The 21,011-nt window shown below is 47.4% G+C and overlaps 1 protein-coding gene across 7 annotated transcripts in view; it reads right to left on the reverse strand.

Annotated features, from left to right (window-relative positions):
- The window catches only part of LOC140460361 (uncharacterized), a 35,513-nt gene extending 17,062 nt beyond the window's left edge, over window positions 1–18,451 (reverse strand). The window contains exons 1-2 of one of the 7 annotated variants that reach the window (XR_011954023.1): window positions 18,278–18,451; window positions 2,757–6,245 (exon numbers count right to left, since the gene is read on the reverse strand). Coding sequence is in view for 3 of the 7 variants with exons in the window: in XM_072554855.1 (XP_072410956.1) it covers window positions 15,627–16,499 (873 nt within the window). In the remaining 4 variants the exon portion in view is untranslated. Of the gene's footprint in view, window positions 1–2,756; window positions 6,246–15,166; window positions 16,908–18,143 lie in introns of those variants that run through there. The other 6 variants (XR_011954021.1, XM_072554855.1, XM_072554856.1 and 3 more) reach the window with 6 other exon arrangements.
- Between the last annotated feature and the right edge of the window lie 2,560 nt (window positions 18,452–21,011).

Here is a 21,011-nt window from a genome sequence, read left to right on the forward strand (position 1 = left end):
ATTTTAAACTTACATCAGGACCAGTAGTCAGAGACACGTACAGCATGGAAACAGACCCTTCGGTCCAACTTGTCCATGCTGACCTGATATCCTAAATTAATCTAGTCCCATTTGACAACACCTGACCCATATACTCTGGCAGCTCATTTCATATATGTACCACCCTCTGCATAAAGAAGTTGTCCCTTTTTATATATTTCGCCTCTTACCCTAAACCTATGCCCTCGAGTTCTGGACTCCCCCACCCCAGGGAAAAGACCTTGTCTATTACCCTGTCCATGCCCCTCATGATTTTGTCACCTCAATTAGATCACTCCGCTGCCTCCGATGCTCCAGTGAAAACAGCCCCAGCCGATTCAGCCTCTCCCTGTAGCTCAAATCCTCCAACCCCCAGCAACATTCCCGTAAATCGTTTCTCACAGAGAAGTCAACGTTTCAGTCCTGAAGAAGGGTTAATACCCAAAACGCTGACTACTCCACATCCTGGTACTGCCTGGCTTGCTGGCTCCCAGCCTCCTGCTTGCCTACCTCGGTTGCAATATGTAGTGACTCAGTGGTTACACCTACAGCCTCACAGCGCCAGGGAACCAGGTTTGATTCCAGCCTTGGGTGGTTGTCTGTGAGAAGTTTGCACATTCTCCCAGTGTCTGCGTGGGTTTTCACTGGGTGGTCCTGTTTTCTTCCATAAACCAAAGATGTGCAGGTCATGTGGATGGGCCATGCTTAATTGCCCATAGAGTTAGGTACATTAGTCAGAGGGAAATGGGTCTGGATGGGTTACTCTTCGGAGGGTTCGCTGTGGACTTGTTGGGATGAATGGCCTGTTTCCACACTGTAGCTAATCTTATCTGCACTACTTTTGTCTCTAACTAATGGCAGAGTAGACTCGTCCGGCCCATTGGCCTAACATCTGCTCTGATGGTCTTGCTGTCTTAGGTTTCTCTGGATCATTTCATTGGCAATGTGCAGTCCCTGGCTCAATGAGAAGCAGTGTCCACTGAAAGCAAAGCTCATAGGATCGTAGAACTCCCACAATGTGGAAAAACAGGTCCTTCAGCCGAACATATCTGCACTGATCTTCCGAAGACTAACCCACTCAGATCCATTTTCCTACCCTTCATAAATTGCACACAGACCCCCAAGGGTGGAATTATTCCTGAGTTCCTGGTGCCATGAGGCAGCAGTGCTAACCCTGAGCTACCATGTTGTTGGGTTTGTGGGGTGTAAGGGGGGCAATTGCATTCTAGCAGAAAACAATAACAGCCCAACTACTCTCCCACTGCACCCACTGTCAGAACTGGCAGCAGATTCAGTCCTGGGGGGTGACCGAAGGCAGCGTCACTGGTGGGATCTGATTGCTGGGAGCGCTGGTGCCCCCGCTGGTGCTTCCGCAAGTTGCAGGAAAACATGAACCTCTTCCCACACTCGGGCCAGCTGAAGGGTCTGTCCACAGTGTGGACACACTGGTGCTCCAGCAGGGTGGAGGAATTGCTGAAGGCCTTCCCGCACTCAGGGCAGCAGAATGGCCTCCCCCTCCCCCACCCGTGTGGACCAGCTGGTGCTTCAGCAGTGTGGAGGAGCGGTAAAGCACTTCCCACACTCGGACAAGAGAACGTCTTCTCCCCGGTGTGAACGGACTGGTACCTCAGCATGGCTGAGGAATTGCTGAAGGCCTTCCAGCACTTCGGGCAACTGAACGACACCTCCCCCATGTGGACCCAACAATGGTAGATTTACTTAGATATAACTGCGTGACTTTACATATTAAGATATCCCTTTGAATGTGCCCACATCCCTTTGAAATGTAATCTCGTCCATTTAAACGTCTTTATTTGCAGAAATACCCATTAAAATGTCCACGTCCGTTTAAAATGCAGATTGCCCCCTTTAGATATGACGCCGTTCCGTTATATGTCGGGATATCTGTTTAAATTGAGCCGTGAGCTTTCCCAATGTAGACAGGGCTCCTCGAAACGTGGCAGTGTCCCCCCTGCAGCTGCAGAGCGAGACAGGAGAGTTTGTTTTTGTGAATGAGCAGTTGTAGCGCGAGGTGGCTGTTACTTGGTGACGGTGAGGCTCCCGGCCCCGCCCATCCCCCCTGAGCTGACGTCACGCGGGGGTGAAGGCGGTTGGGAGGAGAAGTCGCTCGAGCGGGGAAGGGGCGGCCGTTAGGAAAATGGCGCCGTGCGGCCCCGGGGCAGACACCCGTCACTGGGCACCGCCGCCTTCCTGGTGCAGCTGCTGTGTCACGGCCACACCGCCCGGCTGTACAGCAGGCAGGAGCCGGTGACCATTCTGGAGGCGGATGGGGTTAAGGGCCTGTTTGGGAACCCGTCGGCCGCCTGGGTGGTGGAGTTCTACTGGTCGTGGGGCGGCCCCTGTGTCAACTCTGGGGCCACCTGGAAGGTACTGGGCCCGGGAGGTGAAAGGTGAGGCAGGTTGGGGGGGGGACGGAGGGGAAGGAATGTGGGGCCTGTCCTGTCATAGTCACATTTTACACTCACTTTCCATCTGCTTTTACTGGGGCTTGTGCTGTTTACCCCTCACTGTTTGTTTAATCCTTGTGCTGTTTACCCCCCTCACTGTTTGTTTAATCCTTGTGCTGTTTACCCCTCACTGTTTGTTTAATCCTTGTGCTGTTTGCTCTTTGCTGTTACTTGTGCAATTCCCTAGGGTAGTGTGTAAATACTATTGAAGGAGATTTTGCACCAGCATGTCTATGTTTCTCAGTCATTGAAGGCGCAGGGCCTGTTGAGAATGGTTAATAAAGTATGTGGTGCACTAAGCCTTGTTAACATGGATATAGTTTGTTATTTGGAAAAGTAGACTTTTTATTATTTAGAGTCATAGAGATGTACAGCACAGAAACAGACTCATTCGGTCCAACCTGTCCATGTCAACCAGATATCCTAACTTAATCTAGTCCCCTTTGCCAGCACTTGACTCATATCCCTCTAAACCCTTCCTATTCATATACCCAGCCAGATACCTTTTAAATGCTGTAATTATATCAGCTTCCACTTCTTCCTCTGGCAGCTCATTCCATATACGCACCACCCTCTGCCCCTCAGGTATCTTTGTGGTCTCACCCTAAACCTATGCCTTCTAATTGTGAATCTCACCCCAACACTGAGGAAAAGACTTAAACATTGAGCAGCCACACAAATGCAAAAGCAATCAAATATCGAGCCACATGGGGGAGAAAAAAATCATGGCTGTACTGTTTTTGTTAGCCGATAGGCATTTGGAAACTTAAAATCTGTCAATAACACCAGCATTGCTACAGAGCATATTGAGGAAAAGACATAAAAACATTGAGCAGCCAGACAAATGCAAAAGCAATCAAATATTGAGCCACATGGAAAAAAAATATGGCTCTCCCCTTTTTGTTCTCCCATAGGAATTTGGACATTTAAGATCTGTCAATAACACCAGCATTGCTACAGTGCATATTGTGTACACTCCTCAGTGTCAACAAGCAGGCACATGTTTGCCGGTGTCACCAAAACATTGGGCGTGTTCCTCGCTGTCGGCAGAGAAGGGGTGAGACCTACGTTTGATGGACAAATAAGGAGCACTGGAGGACCGGAGGGAGAATTGTCCTCCTGCCATTCGGAGCTCCCCTGTTGGTGAATGTGGCAGCTGGACCATGAGGTTCTGAACCTCCTGCTTCTCCTCTCTCTGAATGAAGATTGAGCTTGACCTCAGACTGCAACTTCTTTCCTCTGTCCAACATCTGAGAGTACGGCACTCTCTTTTCTCACCCCCATTTCCATTTACACTTCATTCTGAAGTTCAGTTGTTGACTTGGAGCAACTGAAAGGAATGGGAGTGAATCCAGCGAGGGGACAGACTCTGGAAAAGTTAGTCCAGGCCTTTGTTCTCAATTGGCAAAATAGACAGGCAGGAGACTGAAAGAATGTCGCAAGCCAGGCAGTATTAGGAGGTGGAGAAGTCGAGGTATCTGGTGTAACTCTTGTTCAGGCCTGGGGGGTGGGTATAGGGAGAGCTGTGGAACAAGGGTGTGCTGGGGGCAGGGTATTGAAGTGGGGATAGGTGGAGACAGGTAGAGGGTACAATAGACAATAGGTGCAGGAGTAGGCTATTCTGCCCTTCGAGCCAGCACCACCATTCATTGTGATAATGGCTGATCATCCTCAATCAGTATCCTGTTCCTGCCTTATCCCCATAACCTGGTACGACCTGGTTGGTGAATGGGAGGAAGGAATCTAGTTGGCAGGGAAGAGTGGAAGGGGCTGGGAAGTGAGTTGGGGGATGGGATGGGATGGGAGATTATTTGAAATTGGAGAACTCAGTGTTGAGTCCTCCAGGCTGTTGACTGCTCAGACAGAAGATGAGGTTTTGTTCCTCCAATTAGTGGTTTGGTTTGTTGTGGTAATGGAGGAAGCCAAAGGTCGTCATGTCAGAAGGGGAGTGGGAAGGGGCATTAAAATGGGTGGAGACTGGGAAGTCCGCTCAGCCTCTGCGATGCTCAGCAAACCGTTCCCCGAGTTTACACTCTGTTTTCCCGATGTGGAGAAGACCACAATTGGCAAAGCACAGCAGGTCAAGCAGCAGTAGGACAGTCGAAGTTTTGGGCATGAGCCCTTCATCAGGAATGATGCGTGGATGTTCAGAGAGGCATCAGTGTCCTTCTGTGCCAGTTGTCAGACAGGTGCAGCAGGCACTGAGCAAGGCAAGTGGTGTATTCGCAAGAGGAATTCTGATCGGAAGTGGGAATGTCTTCCTACAGTTAGGGGGTCATTGAATATATTCAAGACTGAGTTCATCTGATTTTTATGTGAATGTTTATGGGGAAGGCAAGAAAATGGTTTTAAGACCAGTATAGAACAGAGTTACAGAGCCATACGGCACAGAAACAGACCCTTCAGTCCAACTAGTCTATGCTGACTATGTTCTCAAACTAAACCAGTCCCACCTGCTAGTATTTTGGCCCATATCCCTCCAAACCTTTCCTATTCATGAACTTATCCAAATGTCTTTTAAACGTTGTTACTGTACCTGCATCCACCACTTCCTCTCGACATTTAGTCTGCATGTGAACCACTCTGTATAAAAAAAATTGTGGCCTTCAAGTCTTTTTAAAATCTCTTTCTCCTGTCACCATCAAAATTTGCTCCCTAATCTTGAAACCCCAACCCTAGGGGAAGGACACCTGTCGTTCACCTCATCTCTCCCCTCATGATTTTGTAAACCCTGATAAGGTCACCTCTCCACCTCCTATGCGCCAGTGAAAAAGTCTCAGCCCATCCACCTAGATGCAGGTAGATCCATATCCAGTCATGATCTGTTCAATGCTGGTCCCAATTCTCTCTCTCGGTGTCCAGGACAGCAAGAGACCACAAGACATAGGAGCAGAAATTAGGCCACCAGGTCTGCTCATTCCATTCAATCATGGCTGATAAGTTTCTCAGTTACATTCTTCCGCTATAAGCAAAGTGAAAATGGAGGGAGTGAGTGTGGGATGGAGATTTTCAGCTTCCAGGGAATAAGAGAGGAAAGAGTTCACTATAAATTAGAATTTATGGGATCAGCTGAAGAGCCGAGGAGTGTCAGTTGGAGTTTAATTTAGAGAAATCAGAGGTTTGCATTTTGGTCAAGCAATCCAGGCAGGACTGACATAGTTATTGCCCGCCGGTGCCTCACCAGGTCGGAGGAATTGCTGAAGGCCTTCCCCCACTCTGTGCAGGGGAACGGCCTCTCTCCGGTGTGACTGCGACGATGAATCTCCAGAGCAGATGGGAAACGGAAGTCTTTCCCACAGTCACCACACTTCCACGGTTTCTCCATGGGGCAGGATTCCTTAGGTTTCTCCATGGCCGAAGCTTCAGCCGCACACAATACGTGTAGAGCTCCTCCGCTCCGTGAACTCCTCTTCACAGGCCTTATAACTGTTTCAGGCTCCACACTCAGTGCACTCCAACAGTAGGGTCTCTCATCCAGTTCCACTGATGCTGAAAATGGACTGAAACAGGAACCAAAAAGCTTTGCTCTTTCTCACAGAATCATAGTTGAAAATTGTTGTGATCCTGATGGATTGAGTGACTTTCAGACATTGACGTCAAAGTGAGGACTGCAGATGCTGGAGAGTCAGTATTGAAAAGTGCGATGCTGGAAAAGCACAGCAGGTCAGGCAGCATCTGAGGAGCAGGAGAGTCAACATTTTGGGCATAAGGCCTTCATCTGTTGATTTTGAAACTTCCGTCTTCAGATCTTCAAATACTCTGGAAAAAAAGATTACAAAACTCATTACTGTCAGTCCAGAATAAAAATTCAGAACAAGCAATTTGTTTGTGTCGTTATTCCACAAAACTGAAAGCACTATATCTCTCTCTCTAACTCATTCTCCTGAATGTGTTGATTCAGGATCTTATAGGGGCAGAAAAGCAAAAACGTCAAGACTGAATTTTGGATAACTCCACCTGAAATTTAATATCTTTCACAACACTGGGATATTGCTGAGACTGAGCAGGTCTGATTTTGGGAAGCAAACAAACATCAATTCAGGGTGAACCTGCAATGCAGGTTCTTGAAGAACAACCAGACAAAATGGTTAACATTCCCAGGAAGTTGGGGGGAAAGCAAAATGAGCCATCAAGACATTGACACCACCACCAGAGAGAAACTGAACATACAGACATGACAAACATTTGTGGAAAGCCAGAGTCATCGAGATGTACAGCACAGAAACAGACACTTCAGTCAAATTCTTCTGTGCCCAACCAGATATTCAAAATTAATCTCATCCCATTTGCCAGCGTTTTGCCCATATCCCTTTGAACCCTTCCTTTTCATACACTCATGCTGATGACTTTTAAATGTTGTCATTGTACCAGCCTTCACCCCTTCCTTTGGCAGCTCATTCCATACATCCACCATTTTCTGCGTAAAAATGTTGCCCCTTAGGTCTCTTTGCAGTCTCCCCTCCCGCCCTCAAATTAAATCTATTACCCTCAAGTTCTGGACTCACCATCCCAAGGAAAATACCTCGTCTATTTACCCAATCCATGCCCCTCATGATTTTAAATAAGTCTATCAGGTTACCCCTCACATTCTAACGCACTAGGGAAAACAGCAACACCCTATCCTTCCAACCTTCCTTACCCGGGTAATTAAGACACATTTCTGAGTTTGCAGAGTCTGCTCCCTCCCTGGGTTCACTCCAGTTGCTACAAGTGAACAAATTTCCTCCCCCGCACTCCACCCACCGCTTCCCCCCCCCCCACTTCCTGAACAGTTAACAAAAATCCCTTCTCTTCACAGAACCCTCACTGTTCTAACAAGTCCACACCAACCTCCGAATGGCAACCTCACCACACCCATTCCCCTACTCCTATTGGTCTACATTTACCCCTTGACTAATACATCTAACCTGCACATCCCTGGGCACTGTGGGTAATTTAGCACCGCCAATCCACCCTAACCTGCACATCCCTGGGCACGATGGGTAATTTGACCTGTCCAATCACACCTTACCTGGACAAAGTTAAAAATCACAACAGCAGGTTCTCGTCCAATGGGTTTATCTGGAAGCACTAGCATTTGGAGAGTTGCTCCTTCATCAGGTGGTTGTGAAGTGTAGGATCACAAGACACAGAATTTCTGGAAAAGCATTACAGTGTCCTGCCATTGAAATGATATACTGAACAAACCTGGATTGTTAAGTCTTTCATCTTTTACAATGGATTGCAGATATCATTAATATGTAAATCCCAGAACTTCCTGTAAGGCACCTTCTCAGGATAACTAAGGCTTTATAACAAAAGGAGACACCTCAGCTCAAACAATGCATTAAAGGTGTGAGGTCAGAATCTGTCTGTATCCCAGTCTAGAGTCAGACTGGTTCTATTTCCAATGTGGAATTTACAAAATATTACATGTATTAACTGCCTGCAGATTGTGCATTTTCTGAGGAAAATAGAATAAATATCATTCGGCAAACACAAATTCACCCCCATGGACTTGTGCATGTGTGTGCATGAGAGAGAGAAAAAGTCTGTTTCCATGCTGTATATCTCTATGTCAATTTGACAACAGATACTTTTTTTTTCTGTTGGTATAAATATTGTTGTAAATCATAGTGGGTATTAATAGCTCGATGTAACGGTGAGAGAATTCCTCAAATAAGGCACTGTAGAAATCCTGGGAGAATACTATTTCTGGTTTACTTCCTATTGAACAATATTAAGCACAAGCACCTAATTTTGGTTCACATTTCTTGTTTTATTCCCTGCTATGACTACACTCGGTGTCTGGACGGTTAACAGGTTGGGAGATTGTGGGTCTGGATTGACTTATTGTTCCGGAAGGTGTAATAAAATAAGGGGGTCAAAGCATCAGCAGAAATCCAGAAGGGGTGAGAAATCAGGACCCGAAATCGGAGCTGACACCAGATTCCCCTGTGATCGGTGCTTTGATTACCTGTGCTAACCCTCTACCTTTATCTTGCTTTCCATTTGATCACCTCCTCAATATTGAGGATCCAATCCTTATCATCCTGGAGCCATATCTCTGTAAGGAGTCCCATATTTTAATTATTCACTTCAATGTGTGCAGTCAATTCATTCGCTTTTGCTCCAATGCAGCACACATTCAGACAGACCATTTTTAGTTTCAATTTTTATGATCTTTAGAATCCAGTTTTGATTGCTGATACATTTACTCTCCATGTCTTTCTGTCGTTCTTGGATGTTCATTTTTCACATCACTGTATTGCTCACTGGCCTTGATTCGGATTGTCCATGCTAAATTGCCCATAGTGTCCAGAGATGTGCAGGTTAGGTGGGTTAGCCATGGGAAATGCAGGGTTAGAGTTTCATAGTAATAGAAGCAGGAGTAGGTCATTTGGCCCATCGAGTCTGCTTTGCCATTCATTTAGATCATGACTGATCTCTCCATTGTCTCAGCGTCTCCTCCCTGCATTGTCCCAACTACCCTTAATACCTTTACCATGCAAAAACCCATCTAACTGCGTCCTGAATACACTTAATTAAGCTGCCTCTACTGCTTCCCTGGGCAGAGAATTACGTAGATTCACTATTCTCTGGGAAAAGCAGTTCTTCCTTCTCTCTATCCTAAATCTACTCCAACTAATCTTGAGGAGTGGTCTCACCCACCAGCAGAAATGACTGGATAGGGTACGGTTTCATCCCCACAGTGCAATGAAATCCCACTTTCCACCAAAATCTCACTCACTCAGGTGCTGTCTCATAAATGAAAGATTTCATTGTAACATCTTCTGCTCCCAGTAAGGACAAAACATCTTTGAAGGCTGCTTTGAAAGTCCAGTCTGCACAATGACACTTCTGGTTTCACCAAAGACCCAGAGAGTCATACAGCACAGAAACAGACCCTTCAGTCCAACTCGTATGTGCCGCCCAGATATCCTAACTTAATCTAGTCCCATTTACAAGTATTTGACCCATATCCGTCTAAACCCTTCCTATTCTTGTACCCATCCAGATGCCTTTTAAATGCTGTAATTATATCAGGCTCCACCCCTTCCTATGACAGCTCATTCAATACATGCACTACCTTCTGCATGAAACAAGTTGCCCTTCATGTCCCTTTTAAATCATTCCCCTCTCACCTCAAACATATGCTCTCTACTTTTGCATTCACCCTATCCATGCCCCTTATAAGTATTTATAAGGTCATCCCGGAGCGTCCGATGCTCCAGGAAAATATCCTTGACCGATTCAGCCTCTCTCTGTAGATCAAACCCTCCAACTCTGGCAACAGCCTTTCAAGTCTTTTCTGACCCCTTTCAAAGTTTCACACCATCTTTCCTGTAGCAGGAAGACCAGAATTGAATGCAGTATTTTAAAAATGGCCTCACCAATGTCCTGTACAGCCACAACATGACCTCCCAACTCCGATACTCAATGCTCTGACTAATAAAGGAAAGCATACAAAATGCCTTCTTCACTATTCTGGCTACCTGAGACTGCACTTTCAAGGAACAATGAACCTGCACTCCAAGGTCTCTTTGTTCTGAAATACTCCCTTAACTGTCCTGCCTGGATTGCCTTACCAAAATGCAAACATCACATTTCCCTAAATTAATCTCCATCTGCCACTCCCTGGCCCATTGCCCCATCCAATCAATTCTAATTTATAGCGAACTCTCTAATTCTTATTCCCTGGAAGCTCAAAATCTCCATCCCACACGCTCCCTCCATTCTCACTTTTTTGAACCTAATCCCTGCTGTACCTCATCCTGAAGGGTCTGGGTTCATGCTGATTAACAGGGCCACACTCAGGGGAATCTAATTGAAACAAACAGAATACTCAATGGCCTGGACAGAGTTGATGTTGGGACGATGTTTCCATTGGAAGGAGAGACTAGCAGCCGAGGGCATAGCCTTAGAGTAAAGGGAAGACCTTTCAGAACGGAGATTAGGAGAAATTTCTTTAGCCAGAGAGTGGTGAACTGATGGAATTCATTGCCACAGAAGGCTGTGGAGGCCAGGTAACTGAGGATATTTAACACTGAGACAGAAACAGTTCTTGAGTATCAAGGGGATCAAGGGTTACAGGGAGAAAACAGGAGAATGGGGCTGAGACACTTCTCAGCCATGATTGAATGGTATGGACAGATCCAGTGGGCTGAATGGCTTAATTTCTGCTCTTATGGATAGGAAAGGCTCAGAGATATATAGGCCAAACAAGGTAGGACTAGTTTAGTTTATGAATATAGTCAGCATGAAATCAAGTATCTGTTTCTGTGCTGTACGATTCTGTAACTGTTCTTAAAACCATTTTTTCTGTTCCCTCAACCATCCACTTCATTGTTGTTCAAAAATCAGATGAATTCAGACTTGAATATATTCAATGACCCCCCCTAACCACAGGAAGGCCCCACCCCACTTCTGAACTCAATTCCTCTTGCTAATACACCACTTGCCCTGCTGACTGCTTAGTGCACCTGTCTGACAACGGATATTGACTGGTGTAGAAAGACACTGAAACCTCTTTGTACATCCACACAACATTCCCGATGAACGGCTCATGTCCAAAACGTCGACTCTCCTGGTCCTTGGATGCTTTCTGACCTGCTGTTCTTTTCCAGGGCCACACTTGTCAACTCTGATCTCCAGCATCTGCACTCCTCACTTTCTCCATATCCCAACATGTCACCATTAAAACAATGCACCTCCTTTCTGCTTTTGTTTTCCCACAGCAAAGGCTATGTTATCACATTGTGGTCATGCATCTGTCATGTGTTTGCCAATTGAGACACAGATCTGGACCAACATTTCTAGACAAGTGAGTACTGCAGATGCCGGAGATTAGAGTCGAGAGTGTGGTGCTGGAAAAGCACGCAGGTCAGGCAGCATCCGAGGAGCAGGAAAATTCCTGATGAAGGATTTTTGCCCGAAACGTCGATTTTCCTGCTCCTCGGATGGTGCCTGACCTGCTATGCTTTTCCAGCACCACACTGTCGACCAATATTTCTACACTCTGTCCCCACCCTGAATTCACTCCCTTTCCTTTCAGTTGTTGGAAGTCAACAATTGATCGCCAGAATGGAAAAAAAAGTGGAACAGATGGCGAGAAAAGAGAGTGCTGTACGCACAGTTGTTGGACAGAGGAAGAAAGTTGCAGTTTGGTATAAAGCTCAATCTTCATTTAGAGAGACAGGAGCAGCAGCAGGGGCTGCTTCAGAAGCTCATTGTTCAACTTCCGCATTCAGACAATAGCGGTGCTCTGATTGGCAGGAGGACAAGATTCCTTCCGGTTCTCCCGAGTTCCCTATTGGTCCATCAAAAGTAGGTCATAAGTCGTTTGTGCATACAACCAGGAGCATGCACAGTCTTTTGCTGACACTAGCAGACATGCGCAGTTCTTGCTGACACCGAGGGGCATGCGCATTATGCACTTCAGAAATGCTGACGTTCCTGACAGATTTGAAGTGTCCAAATGCCAATCGGAGGAAGAAAAAGTTGAACCACAATTTCCTTCCCACCCCCGTGGCTCGACATTGTATTCCTTTTGCATTTTGACTGGCTGCTCAATTTGTGTGTTTCTTTTCCCTCGGTTAGGGGAGCCAGAAACTAGAGGGCATAGGTTTAGGTTGAGTGGGGAAAGATGAGGCACCAAAGGATGAGAAAAAACGTGTGACTTTTAATTTGCCTCAAGAAATGCCAGAACGAGAGGACATTAGTTTAGGATGAGTGGGGAAAGGTTTAAAACGGACCTAAGGGGTAACTTGTTTCACGCGGAGGATGGTAAATGTATTGAATGAGCTGCCGGAGCGGAGGCTGGTACAATTACAACTTTTAAAAGGCATCTGGATGGGTGTACGAACAGGAAGGTTTAAAGGGGTTTGGGCCAAATGTTGGCAAATAGGAACAGAATAATTTAGGATATCTGGTCGGCACAGACCAAACTGTTTCATTCCATGCTCCATGACTCTATTTCTACATGGAACCAATTTCACAATATTAGAATAGGCAACTCACCCCTTACAGCCTGTCCTCAACTGTGGCCAAATTGCACATATTTCAACACAAGTTTCAGAAAGATGCCTGCAGCTTTTTAAAAAATAGAATTGAACATGCTTTAATGTTGTTTCTGAGTAGCTATTCTCAATGTTAAAGATCAGCCATTTCTCGTGCACCCCCATCTCCCAGGTAGAGTCATCACCATCTGTCTCTCTCTTCTTACAAGGGCTTGTTACAGCGATCAAAGAGGAATGGAGGCACGAGAAATAACAGGTGGTGGGGAAAGGGAATGGTTGAGGTTGGAGGAGTGAGGGTCGGTGTCAAGAGAGAAAATGGACCGGGACAGAAAGAGAATGGACAGAGGGCAGTGACACTTCAAATCCCACCTTCCCCAGCACCACAGTAATAATTTATCAATATACAAATGGCTAAAGCAGTAGAATCACATAATCCCTGCAGGCCATTCAGCCCATTTACCTCACACTGACCTTCCAAATAGCATCCCACCAGACCAACCCACTTACCATACAGCCCTGCAGTTCCCTATGGCTTACCCACCTGAAAATGCATATCCCTGGACACTTCAGCACAGCTGATCCACCCGAAACTGCAGATCTTTGGAATGTGGGAGGAACCCACGCAGACACAAGGGGGACAATGTGCCAAAGTCGCCTGAGGCTAGAATCAAACCCAGCACTATGAGGCTGCAGTACTAACCACTGAGCCACCATGCCACCCAGAGCTTTGATGTTCTGCTTTATCTTTTTAGCTTCTGATTTCTCATGCGCCCTCAGCAGAGGCTCTGCCCTCCTGAGATTTGTGGACCACACCCACTGCAGCCTCCCTTTCCCACTTCTCCTGTCCTGAGCATGTCGGTTCCTGAACCTGGTGCCAGACAGACACCGATGCCATCTGGCCTCCTGCTGCTAACTTCAGAGAAAGACGACAATCACCTGTCAATATTCTGCCCTTAGCCCCAGCGTCCCCCCACCACTCAGCCAGTTAGCTGCTCCCCCTGCCTCCCAATCTCAGATCCCCTTTACCTGTGTGATTCACACTCACACCCTTCTGACCCTGTCCACTGACCTTAATCAGAAGGATCTGTCCAGAGGGGAATGACCACCTCCTGGAATAAAGTGTCCGGTTAACTTTCCCAGTGATGTGTCTGCAGCCTGGCTTCCAACTCCATCTCTCTGAGCCAAAGATCTTCCAGCATGTTGTTTACGCTGAATCACAGCATCCAGAATCTCCCACCTTCTGCAAAGTGAAAGACAAGTCTCACCCTGCCCTTTCCAATGTGTATGTGTAGATTAAATTCGATTCTCTACAGTATGGAAACAGGCGCTTTGGCCCAAAATGTTCACATTGACCCTCCAAAGAGTAACCCACCCAGACCTGTTCCCCTACCTTATATTTACCTCTGACTAATGCACCCAACACTATGTGGAATTTAGCATGGCCAATTCACCTGAACTGCTCATCTTTTGGATGGTGGGAGGAAACCGAAGCACCTGGAGGAAACCCATGTGGAGAATGGGCCAACTCCACATAGACAGTTGCCCGAGGTGGGAATCGAACCCAGATCCCTGGTGTTGTAAGGCAGCACTACTAACCACTGAGCCACCACGTCACCCAGTAACTGCTGAATTGTTTCTACTGGCCAAGCAGAGGCCGATAGCCAAGTTTGGAACCCATGAGGACAGTCTCAACCGGGACCTTCGGTGACCACACTACACTTAACACTGTCTCTCACTCCCACACATACACAACCAGTCACACAGACCCTCTCTCACACACACCTCCCACACTCAAATCCATGCACACATCCTCTCACAGGCGTCTAACTCCACTGCATCGACACACTTTATCAAACATGCACATGCAAACACTCTCTCTCTCATGCGCACGCGTGCACACACACACACACACACACACACACACACACCTATGCAGTGAATTTGCATTTGCAGATACATTGTGCTTTTTGAGCAAAATACAATCTGCAGGCAGTCAATCTATGTAATATTTTATAAATTCCTACTTTGGAAATAGAACATGTGTGACTCAGGACTGGGATACAGACAGACTTGAACCTCACACCTTTCTTGCTTTGTCTGAGATGAGATGTCACCTATTTTTACAAAATCTTAAGTCATCGGGAGAATGTGACTTAAAGGAAGTTCTGGGATATACATGTTAATGAACCGAAACCTGCAACCCATTCGAAAAGATGAAAGACTGAATCGCAACTGGACTTGTTCAGGAAATCTGATCAACGGCATGACACTGTAATGTTTTGCGATAAATTCTATGTCTTATGATCCTGCTCAACACCTACCCGATGAAGGAGCAGCGCTCCCAAAGCTAGCGCTTCCAAATAAATCTGTTGGGACTCTAACCTGGAGTTGTGTCGATTTTAACTTTCTCCACCTCAGTCCAACACCAGCAACTGCCCATCATTTCGAATGAACACAGCCCCCACCTCCTGGTGCTGCCAGGAAACTTTACAATGCCCATAAAACAACACAGTACCTGCACTCCTGAAATATCTGCAATTTCCAACGACACTTGCTCCACATTCACTGTTCCATCTGATACACGACATTGGAAACTTAGTGCAGGAGGCTGAAAGAAATCAACAGGTTTAAAACAAAAACCATTTGAAGCTCAAAGCCTTCAATGAGAGTCTGAGCCTGGCGGTAAGTTCAGGTAACCCTTTATTGTGACCCAACTTTGTTACAGCTTCAGATTCCCCCCCAGCAAAAAAGGGAATGGGAGGGGCCCAGTGGGGGAGAGAAAGGGGGCGGGGGCGGGGGGCGCGGAGGTGGGGGCATGGGTGCAGTGTGGAGTCAACCATAGGCCAGACAGGGTAAAGGATGCAGCTGGGACGACTGAGTGAATCCTTTCCCACAACGGCAGTTTCCTTCCCGAAAAATGGCGTGAGTGAATCAGATGGGGTTTTCTCACCCCAACACCACCCCCCACCCCCACAACTCCGCCCCCAAAATTGGCTTCATCGTTAGACTTGGAACTCCAGATTACTGACTGGATTCCAACTTCACCATCTGCCACGGCAGGATTCGAACCCGGGAGGCCCCAGGACTGGGTTAATACTCCAGTCAATAACGGCACTCAGCCGTCACTCCTTCAATGCCTCTGCTATGGTATGTGAACGTGCTGGTGCCTCCGCAGGTGGGAGGAGCAGGTGAACACCTTACTGCACCCGGGGCAACTGAAGGGCCTCTCCCCTATGTGGACCTGCTGGTGTTTCTGAAGTGTGATGGCCTGGGTAAAGCACTTCCCACACTCAGGACAACTAAAGGGCCTCTCCCCCGTGTGGATCCGCTGGTGGGTCTGGAGGTTGGAGGCCCGGGCAAAGCCCTTCCCACACTCGGGGCACCTGAAGGGCCTCTCCCCGGTGTGGGACCGCTGGTGTCTCAGCCGGGCAGAGGCCTGGGTAAAGCACTTCCCGCATTCACAGCAGCTGAAGGGCCTCTCCCCCGTGTGGACCCGCTGGTGGGTCTGCAGGGTGGAGGAATCGCTGAAGCCTTTACCGCACTCTGGACAGCTGAAGGGCCGCTCCCCTGTGTGGAGCCGCTGATGGATCAGCAGGGCAGAGGCCTGGGTAAAGGCCTTCCTGCATTCGGAGCAGCTGAAGGGCCTCTCCCCTGTGTGGACCCGCCGATGGGTCAGCAGGTGAGAGGAATCACTGAAGGCCTTCCCGCACTCGGGGCAGGAGAGTGGCCTCTCCCCCTTGTGGATTCGCTGGTGCCTCAGCAGGGCAAAGGAATTGCTGAAGACCTTCCCACACTCGGGGCAGCTGAAAGGCCTCTCCCCCGTGTGGACCCGCCGGTGGGTCTGCAGGGCGGATGCCTGGGTAAAGCCCTTCCGGCACTCGGGGCAGCTGAAGGGCCTCTCCCCGGTGTGACTGCGCCGATGAGTCTCCAGAGCAGACGGGGCACCGAAGCCTTTCCCACAGTCGCCACACTTCCACGGTTTCTTCACAGGGCGGGATTCCTCAGGTTTCTCCATGGCCGAAGATTCAGCCGCACACAAACGTGGGTACAGCCCCACCCTGCCATGAATTCCTCTTTCCAGGCCGTATAACTGCTTCAGGCTCCATACTCACTGCGCTGCAACGTAGGGTCTCTCATCCAGTCCGACTGATTCTAAAAATGCACTCGAGCAGGAAGCAAACGCTTTGCTCCTTCTCACAGAATCACAGTCAAAAATCGTTGCAGTCCCGATGTCCCAGTGTCACTGTCAGACATTGATGTGAAAGTGAGGACTGCAGATGCTGGAGAGTCAAGACTTCAAAAGTGAGACGCTGGAAAAACACTGTAGGTCAGGCAGCATCCGAGGAGCAGAAGAGTCAATGCTTCGGGCATAAGGCCTTCATCTGTCGATTTTGAAATTTCTGTCTTCAGATCTTCAAATACTCTGTAAAAAGAGATTACAAAAGTCATTACACTCAGTGCAGGGTAACAACTCTGAACAAGCAATTCTACTTTCTGCAGAATATACTTTTCTTTTGTTATTCCACAAAATTGAAGGCACCATCCCACACTCTCTCCCTCCTCTGTTCTCACTCCACTCTAATTCTCCTCAAGGTGCTGATTCAGGATCTTACAGATGCAACCAACAGAGTCATAGAGATGTACAGCATGGAAACAGACCCGAACCCAGGGAAAAGACTTTGTCTATTTATGCTATACATGCCCCTCATAAATTTGCAACCTCTATAAGGTTACCCCTCAGGCTCCAACGCTCCAGGGAAAACAGCTCCAGTCTGTTCAGCCTCTCCCTATAGCTCAAATCCTCCAACCCTGGTGACATCCTTGTAAATCGTTTCTGAACCATTTCAAGTTTCACAACATCTTTTTGTTGGAAGGAGACCAGAATTGCACTCAATATTCCAACAGTGGCCTTACCAATGTTCTGTACAGCCGCAACATGACCTCCCAAGAGTTCAAAATTAACATGAAAGAAGTCTTCGATAAGCATTTGGTACTTAAAGTTTGACAAGGCACTGATGAAATGCATCCAACAATCTTGAAGGAAGGGTCGACAGAAATTGTGGAAGCCGTAATTTATCAGTCTTCCATGGACTTGGAGGAGGTGCCAGAAGACTAGAGAACTGCAAACATTGCAGCCTGGTTTAAGAAAGGTTGTAAAGCTAATCTCAGCAATTATAGAGTCAGCGAGATGTTTTGCTGTCCTATCTTTCCCATGAAGGCTGACAGAACAGGCTGTGAGCAGGAGTCTGCTGGGCACCACCTTCATTAATCAAAAGAGAAAGAGCTATTGATTCAGCACCTCAGTAAATCTTGAGGCAGTCTTGGCTCCTATGCACATGTTGGGATCCATGTAAGGAGATGTTTATAGTTTGCTTCTGTACTTAGAATTCATAAATTGAAGCCAGTGTACATTTTTAAAATATTCAAGATTAAAAGTACAGAGGAGATCAATATTATACAACAATCCAACAACCCCATCCCAGGACAACACGCGCCTGACCCTCACAAAGATGGCGGCCGGTTGCCCGGGCAACCCGAGAGCTCCTTCGCCGGTGAAGTAAACACTGGGGCCTGTGGGGCTTCTATTGGAGGCCTCAGTCCTCTCCCTAGGAGTTTATAAACTCCCCAGTCTCCCTCCTCCCGCGGTTCCCAATCCTACCCTGTCTCACTGTCTCCTCTCCCCGGGGGCAGGAGCCAGGTCTTGGCGCTCGGGCCTGGCGACCTCCCCGGGATGTTTCTGAAACCTGGTCCTGTTCTGAAGGAGAATCACCGGGACCCGAAACCCGTCCTCACATTTCTCCCGACACGAGCTGCCGGACCTGCTCAGCTTTTCCAGCGGCTCCTGTTCTTGTTCCTTCAGCCGCCGGCGCCATTCCTTTCCCACACTCAGTAACACTGTCATTGTCCGGCCGCGGGACCTACACTGCACATGCGCCAACACACAGGGGGCGTGGTCCAAACAATGTCGTCACCAACTGAGGGGGCGTGGTTGGGGAAGTCCTCCAACCAATAGGGGACAATGGGGGCTGGTTTTCCCCGCCCCCAGCCCCTGAAAGGTGGGTTTCATTTAAATGTGAATGTGGTTTTCTTTTTAATGTTCAGCCTGTTCAGGAATGTTACTCCAGACCTTTGGAAGGCTGAAACATCGGGAAACTTCCAGACACAAACAAAGGGGTTTTCAAAAATGAATAGAAATAGGGAAGGTAAATTACAAAAGAAGCCGAGTATAAAATATCAAAAGCTTCTATTGTTGTGCCAAAGGGAACAGAGTCGCTAAAGGAAATGTTGGTTCCTTGGAAGATGAAACAGGTGAGTTAATAAGGGGAACACTGAAATGACAGAGCTGCTAAATCAATACTTTAGGGTACTAAAGGAAGTGGCAGCGGAGATTGTGGATACATTAGTTACAATATTTCAAAATTCCCTGGACATGAGAAAGATTCATTGAGTTTATTTAATAGAGAGATAGGTAGGTTCTTGATTGTCACATTTTGGCTCACTCTCCTAACCTATCTTGATCCATTTGAATGGTTCATGTTTCCTCATTGCAATTTACCATCACGCCTATTTATGTGTCATCCACAAATTTAGCAAATGAGCCTTTTATACGTGTATCCAAGTCACTAATGTAGATTGTAAATAGTTGAGGTCCAAGGACCCAACCCTGTGGCACCTGACTAGTTACATCTTGCCATTCAGAAAAAAAAGCCATCAATTCGGACTGTCTGTCTTCTGCCCATCAGCCAGTTACCTATTCTCGTTGTCATGGAAAGGCTACCAACCTCAAAGACCCCTCCCACCCTGGGAATGATCTCCCGCACCATCTTCTGTCAGGCAGAAGATACAGAAGCTTGAACACATGTACCAACAGGTTCAAGAATAGCTTCTTCCCTGCTATTATTAGACTGCTGAATGCAGCTCTCCAATGTGAAATCGAATGTTGCTTCTGCGCACCTCCTGTGCAGCTGTAACTCTGTATGCCTCACTCTGTCTAAGCGCAGTATGACCTGCATGTCCTTGTTTGCTGGGATCTGACTGTACTGCTGATAAAACATTTTTGACTCTACTTAGGTACATAGCACAGTACAGGCCCTTTATCCTACTCTAAGATCAGACTGACCTACATACCATTTATTGTACTAACTTTCATGTACCTATCCAAGAGTCAATTAAAAGTCCCTAATGTTTCTGACTCTACTAACACTGTTGACAGTGCATTTCACACAGCCACCACTATCTGAGTAGAGAACCTACGCTGACATCTCCCAGAAACCTTCCTCCAATTACCTTAAAATTATGCCGAGAGTGTGATGCTGTAAAACCATAGCAGGTCAGGCAGCAGCCAAGGAGCAGGAGAATTGACATTTTGGGCTTGTGGGCTGGGGGTGCTGAGAGATAAATGGGAAGAGGGTGAGATTGGGGGAGAAGGTAGCTGTCAATGCCATAGGTAGATGAAGGTAGGTAGGTGTGTGTGAGAGGTGGGGTGGCAAGATGATAGGTCAGAGGGGGTTATGGTGCAGATAGATAGGAAAATATGATGGACAGGTCAGAAGGGGCAGCACCAAGTTGGAGGCTTGGGACTGGAATAAAGTGGGGGAGGTGAGGAAACTGTTGAAATCCACATTTGTCCTGTGTGGTTGCAGGGTCGCAAGGCAGAATGAGGTGTTCCTCCTCCAGGCATCGGGAAATAATGGTTTGGCGATGGATAGGTTGGAGAAGTGGGTGGAGCTGATGGATTGAAAAGTTGATGGAAAAGGTCAAGAGGGCGTACTGAGTTGAAGTCACGGGACTGGGATAAAGTGGGGTGGGGGTGTGTGGAAAATGATGTCTCGCATCTGCAGTCCTCATTTTCCCCTCCTTAAAATTATAGACACTTGTAAGGGGCATGGATAGAGTGAATACCCAAGGTCTTTCCCAAAGGTCCAGTACGAAAGGGGCATAGGTTGAAGGTGAGTGGGGAAAGATTAGATTACTTAGTGTGGAAACAGGCCCTTCGGCCCAACAAGTCCACACCGACCCGCCGAAGCGTAACCCACCCAGACCCATTCTCCTACATTTACCCCTTCACCTAACACTATAGGCAATTTCGCATGGCCAAATCACCTAACCTGCACATTTTTGGACTGTGGGAAGAAACCGGAGCAAACCCACGCAGACACGGGGAGAATGTGCAAACTCCACACAGCGAGTCGCCTGAGGCGGGAATTGAACCCGGGTCTCAGGCACTGTGAGGCAGTAGTGCTAACCACTGTGCCACCATGCCACCCACTTTTTTTTAAAGACCACCACAAACTCACTCCATTTTTTTTAAGATTAGAAAACCTGAGGGGCAACATTTTCACACAGAGGGTGGTGCGTGTATGGAATGAACTGCCAGCAGAAGTGGTGGAGGCTGGTACAATTGCAACATTTAAAAGGCAGCTGGATGGGGATATGAATAGGAAGGGTACAAATGAACATAGGCCAAATGCTGGCAAATGGGTCACTAGATTCATTTAAGATATGGACTGAAGGGTTTGTTTCCAGC

Source organism: Chiloscyllium punctatum, chromosome 36 (genome assembly GCF_047496795.1).
Source record: "Chiloscyllium punctatum isolate Juve2018m chromosome 36, sChiPun1.3, whole genome shotgun sequence".
NCBI lineage: Eukaryota > Metazoa > Chordata > Chondrichthyes > Orectolobiformes > Hemiscylliidae > Chiloscyllium > Chiloscyllium punctatum.